This window comes from Dendrobates tinctorius, unplaced genomic scaffold, assembly GCF_039654945.1.
Source record: "Dendrobates tinctorius isolate UK_male_01 unplaced genomic scaffold, ASM3965494v1 ptg000035l, whole genome shotgun sequence".
Classification (NCBI taxonomy): Eukaryota; Metazoa; Chordata; class Amphibia; order Anura; family Dendrobatidae; genus Dendrobates; species Dendrobates tinctorius.
This window is the reverse complement of record NW_027361703.1, coordinates 60352639-60369852: the sequence shown is the minus strand read 5'-3', so window position 1 is coordinate 60369852 and position 17214 is coordinate 60352639. Positions and strand designations below refer to the sequence as shown.

Here is a 17214-nt window from a genome sequence, read left to right as displayed (position 1 = left end):
CCGGAACCCATGACAGCACCCGTACATTCCCCCCCTTTTTCACTGTATGGTGTGCACAATTAGTAGGGTGTTTTGAGTGTTGTGGTGTTGGATTAAACATGTAACTAACCGGGAAGTCCTCTCAATGCTCTGTAACCCAACTGAAGCGGGGGAGAGGTGCCGCCCCTTATGTCTCAGTAGGTTCCTGTCCTGGCGGGGCGGATCCCTCTCTCAGGTGGTGCTGTCATGGGTTCCGGAAAAACCGGCTACCGGTAAGTAACCATGGTGGTTTTGCAATGACAAACTCCCGTTAAGACAATTTTTTTTTAAATTAGCGTGATATATGTGTAAAGGTGGTGTCAATAATATTTACTCTATTTTGGTTTCTGTAACTTTTCACCCTAAACTGGTGATAATTTAGCTACCGTAATTAATATTTATTTGATTATCTTAATCAAAGTGTGCAAGTTTAAAAATATAAGCTTTTAAACTGAGACTGTTTAATAATGAAAGACTTGAAATAATGGTGGTGATTACTGGAATATATGCAGTAAAAGTACTGTATATGCTATAATTAATTTAATATAGAATTACTTTAAACAGGATTTTTCAAGTACTTGATTAAGACATTTACCATAAGTCACTTTTAAATGCAAGGAAAATGATGATAATCAGAAAAAAAATATACCGGTATTTGTGTTCAATTCTGGCCAGTGTCACTTTATATAGTAATGACTCTGGAATGCTTTGAGATTGTTTTTTTCATAACACATTGTTCTTCATATTAGTGGTAAATTTAGATCGATGTGATTTGTGTTTATTTATGAAAAAAATGGAAAATTGGAGGAAATTTTGGAAAATGTGCAATTTTCGAACTTTGAATTTTTATGACCTTAAAACAGTCCTAAAAATAATTAACAAATAACTTTGCCACATGTATAGTTTACATCAGCATCATTTTTGAAAAAAAAATGTTTTTATTAGAAATATAGGGCTAAAAATGTAGCAGCATTTTTTCATTTTTGCCTGCAAAATTTACAAAACGTGTTTTATTGTTATGATATGATATAGTAGTAACTCACACAGAAAAATAGATAACAAACTAAAAACTGCAACTGACCCTGCCGGTTCTTGTATAGACAGTGCCTAAAGGTTCCTGCATGAGCAGATATAGCACTAACCACAGACTAGAAGATGGCAGCTTGGACCTATGCTGCATGAAAGGTTGTCGAGCGCTTCATGGTCCTCCTAAAGAACCGGAGGGCAGTGCAGAGTGTAAGTTACATACAAAAGGGACAGTGTGCTGAAAAAAGAAAAGAAATCCCAAAGTGAGAAAAGTAAACTATGAAATACAAAATAAAGGATAAACTATGTACTCTTCGATTTTATGTCACCTACTTCTTAAAAAGAAACAGAAGGTAGGCGCAGAAAAACAAACAAATGGCAAGGAGAAAAAACCCTAGTTGGCTTTAAGCTACATGTCACATTTGAAGAGCCCCTGACATGCCAAAACAGTAGACATTCCGAACAAGTAACCCCATTTTGAAAACATCTATTTAGGAATTCATCTAGAGGTGTAATGAACATTTTTAGCCCTCTGGTGATTCACAGAATTGTATAACATTGGGCTGTGAAAGTGAAAAATTACCGTTTTATTTTACACCAAGCAGTTGCTTTGGCCCCCCATGTTTTAATTTTCAAAAGAAGTTATCAAACATATATTGAACAATTTGTTACATAATTTCTCCTGAGTTCGCCAATATGCCGTATGTGATCGAAAAATGCTTTTAGGCTATGTGTGCACGTTGAGTATTTGCTTGCAGAAATTTCTACAAGGTTTCTGCATCTCTTGGCAGCAAAAACACTGCAGCAAAAACGTGTGCTTTGCCGTGATTTTTGGTACATTTTTGGGTGCATTTTTGCCGTATTTTTGTATGCGTTTTTTGCATGCATTTTTGTCAGCCATGAAAGCTTATTTGAGCTAAATAATGATGTTAAAATAAAGTTTTGCGATGTAATTTCTTGGTTCAACATAATCTTTTTTTTATTCTGATGCCCTAACATCAGGGTAATGGGATTAGGGATTGCTGTCAGTAGCTGTTATTGACACCAATCCCTAGACTTATTAATGAAAAGGTGTCAACCAGACACCTTCATTAAGTAAACACACATACAAACAAAAACACACACATTGTCACCAGCCTATGTAGTAGCCTTAACAGAATAAACCTACATAGGCTGTAACCAAACACCAACTCTTAATTTAAAAAGAAAGAAAGTAAAAATTGCGTGGGCTCCCACATAATTTTCATAACCAGCAGAGGGAAAGCTGACAGCTGAGGGCTGATGTTAATATTCTGGGAAGGAGCCAATAGCCATAAATGTTACCAGGTTATTAATATCAGCTCACATCTGTCGGCTTAGCCTTCACTGGCTAGTTTACCGGGGGACCCCAGAAAAAAATTGACATAGGGACACCCTATAAAATATAACCAGCAAAGGCTAGGCAGACAGCTGCAAGCTCATATTAATAGCCTAGGAACGGGCCATGGATATTGACCTCCTCCCAAACATCAGCTCTCAGCCGCCAAGAAAAGGCGCATTCTATAAGTTGCGCCAAATCTGGAGCTTAGCCTCTTTCTTCCCACTTGCCCTGTAGCGGTGGCAAGTGGGGTAATGGTTGGGGGGGTTGATGTCACCTTTTGTATTGTCAGGTGACATCAAGCCCACAGGTTAGCAATGGAGAGGCGTGTATAAGACACGCCATTACTAACCCCACAGTGATATTATAAAAAAAACACACCCAGAATAAAGTTCTTTATTTGAAATATTGACACAGACTCCTTTATTGAATCTGAATTAAACCATACTTGCTAAACGCCTAATCCACTGACGCCAACATCTCCTGCAACAAAAATAAAATAATAAACCACAATATTCCTCATCTGTCCGCAGAGAAGATAATCCATAATGTCCCACGACGATCCTGATTACTTTGAGAGCAGTCACTGATGCGACTGCTCAAAGACAGCCAGCAAAACACTGACAGGAGGTAATTGCTCCCACAGTGTATCACTTAGATGCCGTGAGAGAGTTTTCTGAAGTTCATCAGCTGATTAGCTCCGGTGATCTCCCTTATGGCACCACTGCTGCTTGAGAAAGTGTATTTAAGGCATTAAGTAAGATGTGGTTGGCCAACAGAATAAATGGTAAACATGGAATTTCTTTCATTCCCATTGTTAGTGATGACGAAAGGAGAGTTAGCTAATAATCTGGATATTATGAGTTATGTTAGTTTTCCCCAAGATATATATCTTTTATCTACTGTGACTTGATCTAAAGAGATTTAGGATAGACTTAAAGATCTTGTCCTACCAAAGTTTTCTGTTCATTCTAATGGAATTTTCGATGCTCCAATCTCAGTGAAAGAAAATAATAGTGTAATTGAAGGGTGCAGAACCTGTGACCCCAGTTCCCTATGCAGCTTGCAATACCATTTGATGTGGCCCCAACTCTTTGGTCAGAAAAATGCTTGTCTGACATGTTAACTGTTTGTTAGCAGTCACACATAGAAGAGTAGTGGCAAACAGCTGAGGAGCAAGAACTGGCAAGTACTAATGGTGTCCTGTACACATCCTCATACATCTGAAGTCTGGGGTCTCTTAAAGGGAACCTGCGCACAAAAACCTACAGACACTAGCAGGTCGGCGCCATTATGCTGATTAAAATGATACCTTGGTTAATGAAATCCGTCTTTTGGTTGTTTATGCCTTATTTTCAGTTTTGAGTTAATGATATGCTTTTGCTCTGGAGCGACCTGTGGTGGTCTTCATGTGGTGCTCTGATTAGGTATTCATCTACACTACCGTTCAAAAGTTTGGGGTCACCCAGACAATTTTGTGTTTTCTATGAAAACTCATACTTTTATTACGGCAATCAAATGAGTTGCCAAATGAATTTAAAATCTAGGCCAGACGTGTTGACAAGGTTTGAAAAAAGATTTTTATTTGAAATAATAATTTTCTCCTTAAAACTTTGCTTTCGTCAAAGAATGCTCTCTTTGCAGCAATTACAGCATTGCAGACCTTTGTCATTCTAGCAGTTAATTTGCTGAGGTAATCTGGAGAAATTTCACCCCATGCTTCCAGAATCCCCTCCCACAAGTTGGTTTGGCTTGATGGGCACTTTTTGTATACCATACGGTCAAGCTGCTTCCACAGCAGCTCAATGGGGTTGAGGTCTGGTGACTGAGCTGGCCACTCCATTACAGATAGAATACCAGCTGCCTGCTTCTTCCCTAAATAGTTCTTGCATAATTTGGAGGTGTGCTTTGGGTCATTGTCCTGTTGTAGGATGAAATTGGCTTCAATCAAGCGCTGTCCACAGGGTATGACATGGCGTTGCAAAATGGAGTGATAGCCTTCCTTATTCAAAATTCCTTTTACCTTGTACAAATTTCCTGCTTTACTAGCAGCACCAAAGCAACCCAGACCATCACATTACTGTCATGATACCAGTGCTGGTGGATCGGCACTTCTGGGGTTAATGGTTTGATCTCCGTGCAGACTCTTACCTGCACACCTGGGACTTATTCTGGTGGCCTCTCATTGGTTCTGGGAAAGCTTCTTATTGCCCCAGGAAGCTCCCATCCCCCATCAGTCATACTTTCGCCCTTGGCATTGTGTGGTGACCCCTGAGTGTGTTTGTGCTGTGTTCTGGTTGCTTGATACTCTGTGTACGACTCGGTCTGTTCTCTGGATATTGCTTGTTGGATTCTGCTTGGTACCTTCTATGTCTGTTTGGTTTTGACCCCTGCTTGGCCCCGACAATCCGTTCTGTCTCATCCCTGGTACTTTACTGCTATCTCTGTGTATGACCTCCGTTTTGCCTGACTCTGAGTATTTCTGTATAGTGTCCTGCCATCTCTGAAAGCAGGATGCTAAGCCCCGCCCCCTTGCAGTCACATGACCGTAGGTCTTTCACTGCTTGCTAAACTTCAGCGTCCACAGGTCCTGTGTATCTGTACTTTCTGGCTGTACCTGACCCTGGGCCCCCCTACAGTACGGGTGAGTCCCTGCTCAGCGGAGGCTGCACGCCGGCGCTGGCAGGATCCTGACAATTACCTCCACCATGCTTGACAGATGGCATCAAGCACTCTTCCAGCATATTTTCAGTTGTTCTTCGTCTCATAAATGTTCTTCTGTGTGATCCAAACACCTCAAACTTGGATTCGTCTGTCCATAACACTTTTTTCCAATCTTCTGTCCAATGTCTGTGTTCTTTTGCCCATATTAATCTTTTTCTTTTATTAGCCAGTCTTGGATATGGCTTTTTCTTTGCCACTCTGCCCTGAAGGCCAGCATCCTGGAGTCACCTCTTCACTGTAGATGATGACACTGGTGTTTTGCGTCTACTATTTAATGAAGCTGCCGGTTGAGGACCTGTGATTCATTGATTTCTCAAACTACAGACTATGATGTACTTGTCTTGTTGCTCAGTTGTGCAGCGGGGCACTTCTCTTTCTACTCTGGTTAGAGCCTGTTTGTGCTCTCCTCTGAAGGGAGTAGTACACACCGTTGTAGGAAATCTTCACTTTCTTGGCAATTTCTTGCATGGAATAGCCTTAATTTATAAGAACAAGAGTAGGCTGTCGAGTTTCACATGACAGTTCTTTTTTTCTGGCCAATTTGAGAGTTTAATGGAACCAACAAATGTAATGCTCCAGATTCTCAACTAGCTCAAAGGAAGGTCAGGTTTATAGCTTCTCTAATCAGCCAAACTGTTTTCAGCTGTGCTAACATACTTGCACAAGGGTTTTCAAGGGTATTCTAACCATCCATTAACTTTCTTACACAGTTACCAAACACAAAGTACCATAAGAACACTGGAGTAATGGTTGTTGGAAATGGGCCTCTATACACCTATGAAGATATTGCATCACAAACCAGACATTTGCAGCTAGAATAGTCATTTACCACATTAACAATGTATAGAGTGTATTTCTGAATCATTTAATGTTAGCTTCATTGGAAAAAACTGTGCTTTTCTTTCAAAAATAAGGAAATTTCTAAGTGACCCTAAACTTTTGAACGGTAGTGTATATGGCTTATGACAGGTCACTGATACGTAAGTGACCTGCCCCCTAGTTAACACAATTAATATTCTATATACATACTAAAATAAAAAAAAAAAACTCTTCTGCAGGCAGGCGCTAGCATAATCGCCTGTCTAATGTGCATATAATTATTATGGTTGAAGTTCTAATATTTAAAAGCAAATAAAAAATCCATTTAAAGATGCCGCACCTGCACAATAGCAGTTATCAGTGTATATAGAGATGATCCGATAGCTGCTACTGCGTTGGCGGCGACATCTTGCTAGAAAAGAAAAAAAATTCCTCTTCCAGGAAGGCGCCACCGAGCCTGCGCAGTAGCAGCTATCAACGATTGCCAATAACTGCTATTATGCAGGTGCTGGCGGCACTATCCTTCTAGAGAAGAAAAAACAAAAATTTCCTCCTCCAAGATGGTGCCGCCAAGCCACATATACACATTACACATGCGATTATGCTCCAGCGCAGGTGCCGCAGCTGGCTCCTGCCTGCAAAAGGTTTTTTTTTTTGGAATGTATGTATAATATTCATTATGTTAACTAGGTGGAAGGTCACTGAGGGATCAGTGACCTGTCATAAGTCATATAGATGAATACCTAAGCAGCGCGCCACATGAAGAGCCCCCCCACAGGCCACCCCGAAGCATGATTAACTCAAAACTGAAAATAAGGATTAAGCAACAACCACAAGACGGATTTCATCAACCAAGGTATCATTTTAATCAGTATAACGGCTCCGACCTGTCCTGCTGACAGGTTCCCTTTAACTATTTGGCACTGGTAGTGGAGCGCCCTTGGCGCGCGGCGCAGGGCCGTGGGGGTACTCGGTACCGGGCTTGTGGTACCAATATTCAAAAAGGGCTCTAAAAGTGAACCTGGAAATTATAGGCCAGTAAGTCTAACCTCTATTGTTGGTAAAATATTTGAAGGGTTTCTGAGGGATGTTATTCTGGATTATCTCAATGAGAATAACTGTTTAACTCCATATCAGCATGGGTTTATGAGGAATCGCTCCTGTCAAACCAATCTAATCAGTTTTAATGAAGAGGTAAGCTATAGAATGGACCAAGGTGAGTCATTGGATGTGGTATATCTTGATTTTTCCAAAGCGTTTGATACCGTGCCACACAAGAGGTTGGTACACAAAATGAGAATGCTGGGTCTGGGGGAAAATGTGTGTAAATGGGTAAGTAACTGGCTTAGTGATAGAAAGCAGAGGGTGGTTATAAATGGTATATTCTCTAACTGGGTCTCTGTGACTAGTGGGGTACCGCAGGGGTCGGTATTGGAACTATTCTCTTCAACATATTTATTAACGATCTGGTAGAAGGTTTGCACAGTAAAATATCGATATTTGCAGATGATACAAAACTATGTAAAGCAGTCAATACAAGAGAAGATAGTATTCTGCTACAGATGGATCTGGATAAGTTGGGAACTTGGGCCGAAAGGTGGCAGATGCAGATTAACAATGATAAATGTAAGGTTATACACATGGGAAGAAGGAATCAATATCACCATTGCACACTGAACGGTAAACCACTGGGTAAATCTGACATGGAGAAGGACTTGGGGATCCTAGTTAATGATAAACTTACCTGGAGCAGCCAGTGCCAGGCAGTGACTGCCAAGGCAAACAGGAACATGGGGTGCATTAAAAGAGGTCTGGATACACCTGATTGAGAGCATTATACTGCCTCTGTACAAATCTCTGGTTAGACCGCACATGGAGTACTGTGTACAGTTTTGGGCACCGGTGCTCAGGAAGGATATAATGGAACTAGAGCGGGTACAAAGGAGGGCAACAAAATTAATAAAGGGGATGGGGGAACTACAATACCCAGAGAGATTAGCAAAATTAGGATTATTTAGTCTAGAAAAAAGACGACTGAGGGGCGATCTAATAACCATGTATAAGTATATAAGGGGACAATACAAATATCTCTCCGAGGATCTGTTTATACCAAGGAAGGTGACGGTCACAAGGGGGCATTCTCTGCATCTGGAGGAGAAAAGGTTTTTCCACCAACATAGAAGAGGATTCTTTACTGTTAGGGCAGTGAGAATCTGGAATTCCCTGCCTGAGGAGGTGGTGATAGCGAACTCAGTCGAAGGGTTCAAGAGAGGCCTGGATGTCTTCCTGGAGCGTAACAATATTGCATATTATAGTTATTGTTAGGTTCTTTAGAAGGACGTAGATCTGGGGATTTATTCTGACAGAATTTTATAGGTTGAACTGGATGGACTAATGTCTTTTTTGGGCCTTACTAACTATGTTACTATGACTTCAATGGGGGACGGTGTCACGGCGGCGGCGACCTGGTCCGTGACCCTGGGGCGTCCATTAAATAATAAAATAGAGAGGAAAGTTGTTTGTGATGTTGTTAGATGTGGTAAAAATGAAGATAAAGTTTATAGATGATTAAATACGTGGCGCCACCTCTGGTATTCTGGTCAGAGGTGACCAGCACTGCGGTTTTGTTCCCCTGAGACTGTTGGTGTGTCGCATCTGAGGTGAAAATAGCTCTCCACAGGTAGAGCAATAGTCCCAGGGCAAAGATGTTTGATTAATAGTTAAGATGGCTGTGAACGTTGGGATGCAGGGTAATGAGAGAAGGACACAGAGAGGTGCAGTTTCTTTACCTTTTACTGGCAACTGGTTGCAATCCGGAGTACCACATACAGGTGATGGCTTGAGTCCGGCTCGCCTGCAGGCATTCAGGGGATCCACCTTGCCAGGTGGGGATTTAGGACCTTCCTTCTGCGCTTTGTGTGTGGGTCTCTGCTGTTTATAACTAAGCTGCGACCCTCAATTGCGTGATGATTTCACTAACCTGTACGGCTGTCAGCATGAGCCTATTCCATGGGTACCGTCCTTTTTCTCCGTCAGCCCCGGGCTCCTTATCTGCTGCCGTGCCCTCAGGTGTTCAATGACGCTCAGGAGTTTATAATCCCCTGTACTTCCAGATTCGGCGGCAGGACCTACAGCTCCTGCCCACCCAGGACTCTGGCGTCCCTTTCTCTCTATTAGCGCTTCGCTCTGGGGTCTACTATACTCAGTTTTTTAGTTTCCCCAGAGCCTCTTTGTCTCTGCTATCGTCCTTCCCCTCCTGTCAGATCAGCTCTCCGTCTCTAACTGACAGGATCTTCCAGAAAGATCTTTTTACCTCATGTTTAACTGTCTTGTCATTTGTCCACAGCTCTCATCTGCTCTCGTTTCCATGACAACCCCCTCAGCTCACTTCTAGCTGACTCACCAACCCCATCTGCTGGCCAGAATTTATAAGGCAGCTCCCTTTTCTGACCTGCAGCAGGAATTGTGATTTAATCTACGTTACCTGGCATGGGGGCCCCCTTTCTGCCTCCAAGTATGACTTCACCTCTTAGAGGGAGGCAATGTCACTGTGACAACCGGACTCTGAGGTGTCACAGTAGTATGTGGACAGGTAGCCTTTGATATCTTTGGCTCCCTCCACTGTAGTTTATGGGAGTTTAGCAAAAAAAAGTTGATTTACTTTAGAGAGCCAAATGCATGCATTACCTCTTCCTCTTTAGGGCCTATTCACACAGTTTTTTTACGTGGATTTAGAAGAGACTTTTTACTGCAAATTCGCATAAAAATGCTTCAAAAACACTTTGAATAAGACTCCTATCAGTTTTACTGGGAAACATTCAAAATAATATGAAAAAAAAAAATGATACTGTGTGCATACATGAGGAAAATGGTCAGATGATACAGGACCAATAACTGATGAGAAATGGTTTGATATAATTAGAATGCTGGGTAACCTCTCACCCTCAGTCTTAGGGCTCATACTCACTTGCGAGAAACTCGGACGAGTCTTGCATCTTAATACTCGGCACTGCCGCAGTCACTCGGGAGCGGAGCGTTCAGCTGCATGTATTTCTATATAGAATTTATAGAATTTCTCACTACAGTGTGGGCAATTTATGTGGATACACCTAAATAAAATGTGAATGGTTGGTGATATGAACTTCCTGTTTGTGGCACATTAGTAAATGGGAGGGGGAAACTTTTCAAGATGGGTGGTGACCATGGCGGCCATTTGAGGTCGGCCATTTTGGATTCAACTTTATTTTTTTCAATGGGAAGAGGGTCATGTGACACATCAAACATTGAGAATTTTACAAGAAAAACAATGGTGTGCTTGGTTTTAACATAACTTTATTCTTTCATGAGTTATTTACAAGTTTCTCTTTGTTTTCAGTCATTGACATGTTGCAGAGGTTAACACATGAGAAGCGGATAGAAATTGTGTTGATGTCTGGTGAACGCAGTACCCGAGTCATTGCAGCAGATTTAAATGCAAGACACCTTTCGCAAGAAAACTCACCATTCCCATTTTATTTAGGTGTATCCATATGCAGTCATATGTTAAAGTTTGGGCACCCCTATTAATGTTAACCTTTTTTCTTTATAAGAATTTTGGTTTTTGCAACAGTTATTTCAGTTTCATATATCTAATAACTGATGGACTCAGTTATATTTCTGGATACAAATGAGGTTTATTGTACTAACAGAAAATGTGCAATCTGCATTTAAACAAAATTTGACCGGTGCAAAAGTATGGGCACCTCAACATAAAAGTGACATTAATTTTTCGTAGATCCTCCTTTTGCAAAAATAACAGCCTCTAGTCACTTCCTGTAGCTATTAATGAGTTCCTGGATCCTGGATGAAGGTATTTGTGACCATTCCTGATTACAAAACAATTCCAGTTCAGTTAAATTTGATGGTCGCCGAGTATGGACAGCCGCCTTTAAAAATTACCTTCAGATGTTCAATGATATTCGGGTCTGGGGACTGGGACTGCCATTCCAGAACATTGTAATTGTTCCTCTGCATGAATGCCTGAGTAGATTTGGAGTGGTGTTTTGGATCATTGTCTTGTTGAAATATCCATCCCCTGCGTAACTTCAACTTCGTCACTGATTCTTGCACATTATTGTCAAGAATCTGGTGATACTGAGTTGAATCCATGCGACCCTCAACTTTAACAAGATTCCCGGTGCCGGCATTGGCCACACAGCCCAAAAGCATGATTGATTCTCCACCAAATTTTACTGTGGGTAGCAAGTGTTTTTCTTGGAATGCTGTGTTTTTTAGCCTTCATGCATAACGCCTTTTTGTATGACCAAACAACTCAATCTTTGTTTCATCAGTCCACAGGACCTTCTTCCAAAATGTAACTGGCTTGTCCAAATGTGCTTTTGCATACCTCAGGCGACTCTGTTTGTGGCGTGCTTGCAGAAACGACTTCTTTCGCATCACTCTCCCATACAGCTTCTCCTTGTGCAAAGTGCGCTGTATTGTTGACCGATGCACAGTGACACCATCTGCAGCAAGATGATGCTGCAGGTCTTTGGAGGTGGTCTGTGGATTGTCCTTGACTGTTCTCACCATTCTTCTTCTCTGCCTTTCTTGTATTTTTCTTGGCCTGCCACTTCTGGGCTTAACAAGAACTGTACCTGTGTTCTTCCATTTCCTTACTATGTTCCTCACAGTGGAAACTGACAGGTTAAATGTCTGAGACTACTTTTTGTTTTCAGATCATTTGAGAGTTGTTTTGAGGAGCCCATGATGCCACTCTTCATAGGAGAATCAAATAGGAGAACTACTTGCAAGTGGCCACCTTAAATACCTTTTCTCATGATTTGATACACCTGGCTATGAAGTTCAAAGCTCAATGAGGTTACAAAACCAATGTAGTGCTTCAGAAAGTCAGTAAAAAGTAGTTAGGAGTGTTCAAATCAAGAAAATGATAAGGGTGCCCATACTTTTGCACCGGTCAAATTTTGTTTAAATGCAGATTGCACATTTTCTGTTAGTACAATAAACCTCATTTGAATCCAGAAATATAACTGAGTCCATCAGTTATTAGATATATGAAACTGAAATAGCTGTTGCAAAAACCAAAATTGTTATAAAGAAAAAAGGTTAAAATTAATAGGGGTGCCCAAACTTTAACATATGACTGTAAATGGCCCACCCAAAAAAGTTAGCCTCATCACTGAACAAAATGTTCTGTGTAAACTGAGGGTCCTGTTCCAATTTTTGTTTTGCCCATTCTACAAGTTCAGCCCGCTGATCTGGGTCACCAACCATTCCCATTTTATTTAAGCGTATCCATATAAATGGCCCACCCTGTACTTTATATTACATAGAGCTTATTATACAAATACAAATAATGTTCCATAAACTTGGAGCTAAACAATCGTCTGATTGTTTTAGGTGTCACGCTAACAAGAACTTGAACTGGATTGAAGTAATGGGGTAAATTAATGATATTTATAGAATTAAATTTGATGTAAAATCATTTACATTTCCCTCCTGCTACAGACTCTCTCATCTCTTGGCATCACAGACTTGGCCCTATCCTGGTTCTCATCATACCTAACAGACCGAACATTTAGTGTCTCCCTCTCACACACCACCTCCTCACCTCATGTCTGTTGGTGTTCCTCAAGGCTCTGTCCTAGGACCCCTACTATTCTCCATCTAAACCTTTTGGCTTGGGACAGCTCATAGAATCCTACGGTTTGCAGTATCACCTCTATGCCGATGACACGCAGATCTACCTATCTGGACCCAACCTCGCCTCCTTACTGACTGAAATCCCACAATGTCTGTCTGCTATTTCAGCCTTCTTCTCTGCTCGCTTTCTCAAACTGAACATGGAGAAAACAGAATTCATCATCTTTCCCCCATCTCACTCTACCCCTCCACCAGACCTATCCATCAATGTCAATGGCTGCTTTCTTTCCCCAGTCCCGCACGCTTGGTGCCTTGGGGTGATCCTCGACTATGCGCTCTCTTTCTAACCACATATCCAAGCCCTCGCCTCCTCCTGCCGCCTCAAACTTCCCGGATCCGCTCATTCCTCCACCACGAAACCACAAAAACACTAGTGCATACTCTTATCTCCTGCCTCGACTACTGCAACCTCCTACTCTCTGGCCTCCCCTCTAGCACTCTGGCTCCGCTCCAGTCCATCCTACACTCTGCTGCCTGACTAATCCACCTGTCTCCCCGCTATTCCCCAGCCTCCTCCCTATGCCAGGCCCTTCACTGGCTTCCTATGGCCCAGAGGCTCCAATTCAAAACCCTAACCATGACATACAAAGCCATCCACAACCTTTCTCCTCCATACATCTGTGACATGGTCTCTAGGTACCTACCTGCACGCAACCTTCGATCATCTCAAGATCTCCTTCTCTACTCCCCCCTTATCTCTTCTTTCCACAACCGCATACAAGACTTCTCCCGTGCTTCCCCCATACTCTGGAACTCTCTGCCGCAACACATCAGACTCTCACCATCAACGGAAACCTTCAAGAAGAACCTGAAGACCCACCTGTTCCGACAAGCCTACAGCCTGCAATGCTCCTCGGTCTACTGAACCACTGCATGACCTGCTCTACCCTCTCCTACTGTATCCTCACCCATCCCTGTAGACTGTGAGCCCTCGCGGGCAGGGTCCCCTCGCCTTATGTACTTGTGTGTCCCTTGTCTTACACATGTTTATTATACTTGTCTATATTTCCCTTTTTCACATGTAAAGCGCCATGGAATAAATGGCGCTATATAAATGCTTAATAATAATAATAATTTATATTAGGCTTCTTTCTTATAAGTAATATGTATCGGAGGATACTAGGTGTGATTAGGTCCATTTTTTGTCCAAGGGCCACAGTTTCATATTGAACCAATCCGAAGAGCCGCAAAAAGGGTATTTATATATCACATCAACAAAACCAAGTTTTAAGTATTTGAGAGGGATTTGGTGAGTTTCTGGTCCAAAAAATCAATGTGAACACATCCAAACTTAAACTGAGTTTTTGGAGCAGAAACTCAACCAAATCCTCCTCATAATCTCAAAACTAAGTTTTGAGGATTTTTCATTTTTAATATCAAGCATGTTATGGATTGTTACATGATCAGAACCATCTCAGTACTAAGCTTGGTGATGTATTCCTGTACTGAATACATCACCAAGCTTAGTACTGTGCTTAATTGCAGTTTCAGGTCAGTCCCATATACACTTGTATCACATAAACCTGCAAAGAAAATGTATCACTTAAACATGAGCCATGTATGAGGAAGTCGGAGGTGGACTTGCTGGTGTGTTTTGCATCATTGTCCTGCTGTATAACCCAAGTGCGCTTCAACTTGAGGTCATGAACAGATGGCTGGACATTCTCCTATAGGATTTTTTGGTAGAGAGCAGAATTCATGGTTCCATTTATGACAGCAAGTCATCAGGTCCTGAAGCAGCAAACCATCCCCAGACTATCACACTACCACCGCCATATTTTACTGTTGGTTTCATGTTCCTTTTCTGAAATTCTGTGGTACTTGTACACCTGATCTAATGGGACATAGACCTTCCAAAACGTTCAACTTTTGTCTTGTCAGTCCACAATATTCCCTCAAAAGTCTTGGGGATAATCAGGATGTTTTCTGGAAAAACTGAGACAAACTTTAATGTTCTTATTGCTCAGAAGTAGTTTTCGTCTTAGAACTCTGCCATACAGACCATTTTTGCCTAGTCTCTTTCTTATGGAGGAGTCATGAACTCTGACCTAAACTGAGGCAAGTGAGGCCTGCAGTTCTTTGGATGTTGTTGTGGGGTCTTTTGTGAACTCTTGGATGAGTCGTCAATGGGAATTTGAACCCGGCTTCCCAAAGATGTGATAAACCACAGTTAAACCACAGTTAATTTATGTTTTAAGGTGTGGGGGGCTTCACTTTTTCACACAAGGACCTGTAGGTTTGGATCTCTTTATCCTTAATAATAAAGACCTTCATTTAAAAACTGCACTTTGTGTTAGATTATCTTATCTAATATTTTAATTTGTTTGGTGATCTGAAACATTTAAGTGTGACAATCATGCAAAAGTATAGGAAATCAGGAAGGGGGCAAACACTTTTTCACACAACTGTAGATAGTTATTTAGTCATGGTACAAATAGTGCATTTCTTGCATTATTACTGTGGGATAGAATGAATCAAATAATATTACTGTACTTATTATTTAGTCAATGTGGATGCAATCTGAAAATAATGTGATAATTCATCTTTTCAAATCCATTTTCTTTGCTTTATTTTTTAGGTATGATGTTGACTCAAAGAGTCCCAATTTATCAAAACATGTAAGTCAAAATTCCATTATCAATATTAAAATGTTATTAAGAAAAGTTTCTGTGTAGTGATTGTTGTGAAAATTAAATATAGCAGTCAATGTGACCATTTTAACTATGTAAATATCAGTCACTTTCTTGTTTGGAATACCACTTTTGTTATGAGTTCCAAGAATTTAAGCCAATTGTGGAATGGACACCACATTCAATTTTAATAATTGAAGGTCTGGAAAGTGTTGATTTTGTAGATAAAACTAAACTATCACATGGCACAAACTGAAATCCATGGGGAATCCATGTGTTATATTACAAGACAGGTCAGCAGAAGCAATAGCTGCTGTTTGGTTTTCAAAACATTTTATTATTATTATTGCGCATTTTTATAGCGCCACTTATTCCATGGCGCTTTACATGTGAAAAAGGAGCATACATAGACAAGAACAATAAACATGAGCAATACAAGGCACACACAAGTACGGAAGGAGAGAGGACCCTGCCCGTGAGGGCTCACAGTCTATCGTGTGACGGTTCAGTAGACTGAGGATCACAGCAGGTTGTAGGCCTGTCGGAAGAGGTGGGTCTTCAGGTTCCTTTTGAAGGTTTCCATGGTAGATGAAAGTCTGATGTGTTGAGGTTGAGAGTTCCAGAGTATGGGGGAAGCACATGAGAAGTCTTGTATGCGGTTGTGGGAAGAAGAGATAAGAGGGGAGTAGAGAAGGAGATCTTGAAAGGATCGAAGGTTACGTGTATGTAAGTACCGGGAGACCATGTCACAGATGTATGGAGGAGACAGGTTGTGGATGGCTTTGTATGTCATAGTTAGGGTTTTGAATTGGAGCCTCTGGACATTAGGAAGCTAGTGAAGGGCTTGGCAGAGAGGAGAGGCTGGGGAATAACGAGGAGACAGGTGGATTAGTCGGGCAGCAGAGTTTAGGATAGATTGGAGTGGTGCTAGACGGGAGGCCAGAGAGTAGAAGGTTGCAATAGTTGAGGCGGGAGATGATGAGGGCGTGCATAAGAGTTTTTGCAGTCTCTTGGTTACGGAATGTACAGATATGAGAAATATTTTTGCGTTGGAGTCGGCAGGAGGAGGCAAGGGCTTGGATATGTAGCTTGAAAGCGAGGACAGAGTCAAGGATCACCCCGAGGCACCGAGCTTGCGGGACTGGTGAAAGTGAGCAGCCATTGACATTGATGAATAGCTCTGGTGGAGGGGTAGAGTGAGATGGGGGAAAGATGATGAATTCAGTTTTGTCAATGTTCAGTTTTAGAAAGCGAGCAGAAAAGATAGAGGAAATAGCGGACAGATAGTGTGGGATTTTGGTCAGTAGGGAGGTGATGTCAGGTCCAGATAGGTAGATCTGCATGTCATCGGCATAGAGATGATACTGCAAACCGTTGGATTCTATGAGCTGTCCCAGGCCAAAGGTGTAGATGGAGAAGAGTAGGGATCCTAGAACTGAGCCTTGGGGAACACCAACAGACAGGGGGCAAGGTGAGGAAGTGGTGTGGGAGAGGGAGTTCTATTGGGTTTTTTAAAGCTATATATACATGGGTAAGGAGAGGGGAAGGAAAATTTAGGAATGGGATTATGAAAATATTAAGAGTGGAGCAAGGTAAAAAGAGTAAAATGCACTGTATAGATCTGCCCTAGACTCTGGTTAACCCCTTCAGGACCAGAGCTTTAGAAATTGGGAAAAAAAATTCAAAGTGCGCAGAAATTGCAAAAAAGTGCAATCTCACACTTGTTTTTTTTTTTTTCTTCACCATGTTCACTAAATGCTAAAACTGACCTGCCATTATGATTCTTCAGGTCATTACGAGTTCATAGACACCAAACATGTCTAGGTTCTTTTTTAGGTAAGTGGTGAAAAAAATTCCAAAATTTGTTGAAAAAAAAAAAATATATATATTGTGCCATTTCCGATACATGTAGCGTCTCCATTTTTCGTGATCTCGGGT

At 41.5% G+C, this 17214-nt stretch overlaps 1 protein-coding gene across 1 annotated transcript in view; it reads left to right on the top strand.

Annotated features, from left to right (window-relative positions):
• CPNE8 (copine 8) overlaps positions 1–17214 on the top strand; it is a 468537-nt gene that overhangs the window by 190805 nt on the left and 260518 nt on the right. Inside the window, exon 5 of the mRNA XM_073573517.1 lies at positions 15225–15264. Coding sequence (XP_073429618.1) covers positions 15225–15264 — 40 coding nt within the window. The remainder of the gene's footprint in view (positions 1–15224; positions 15265–17214) is intronic.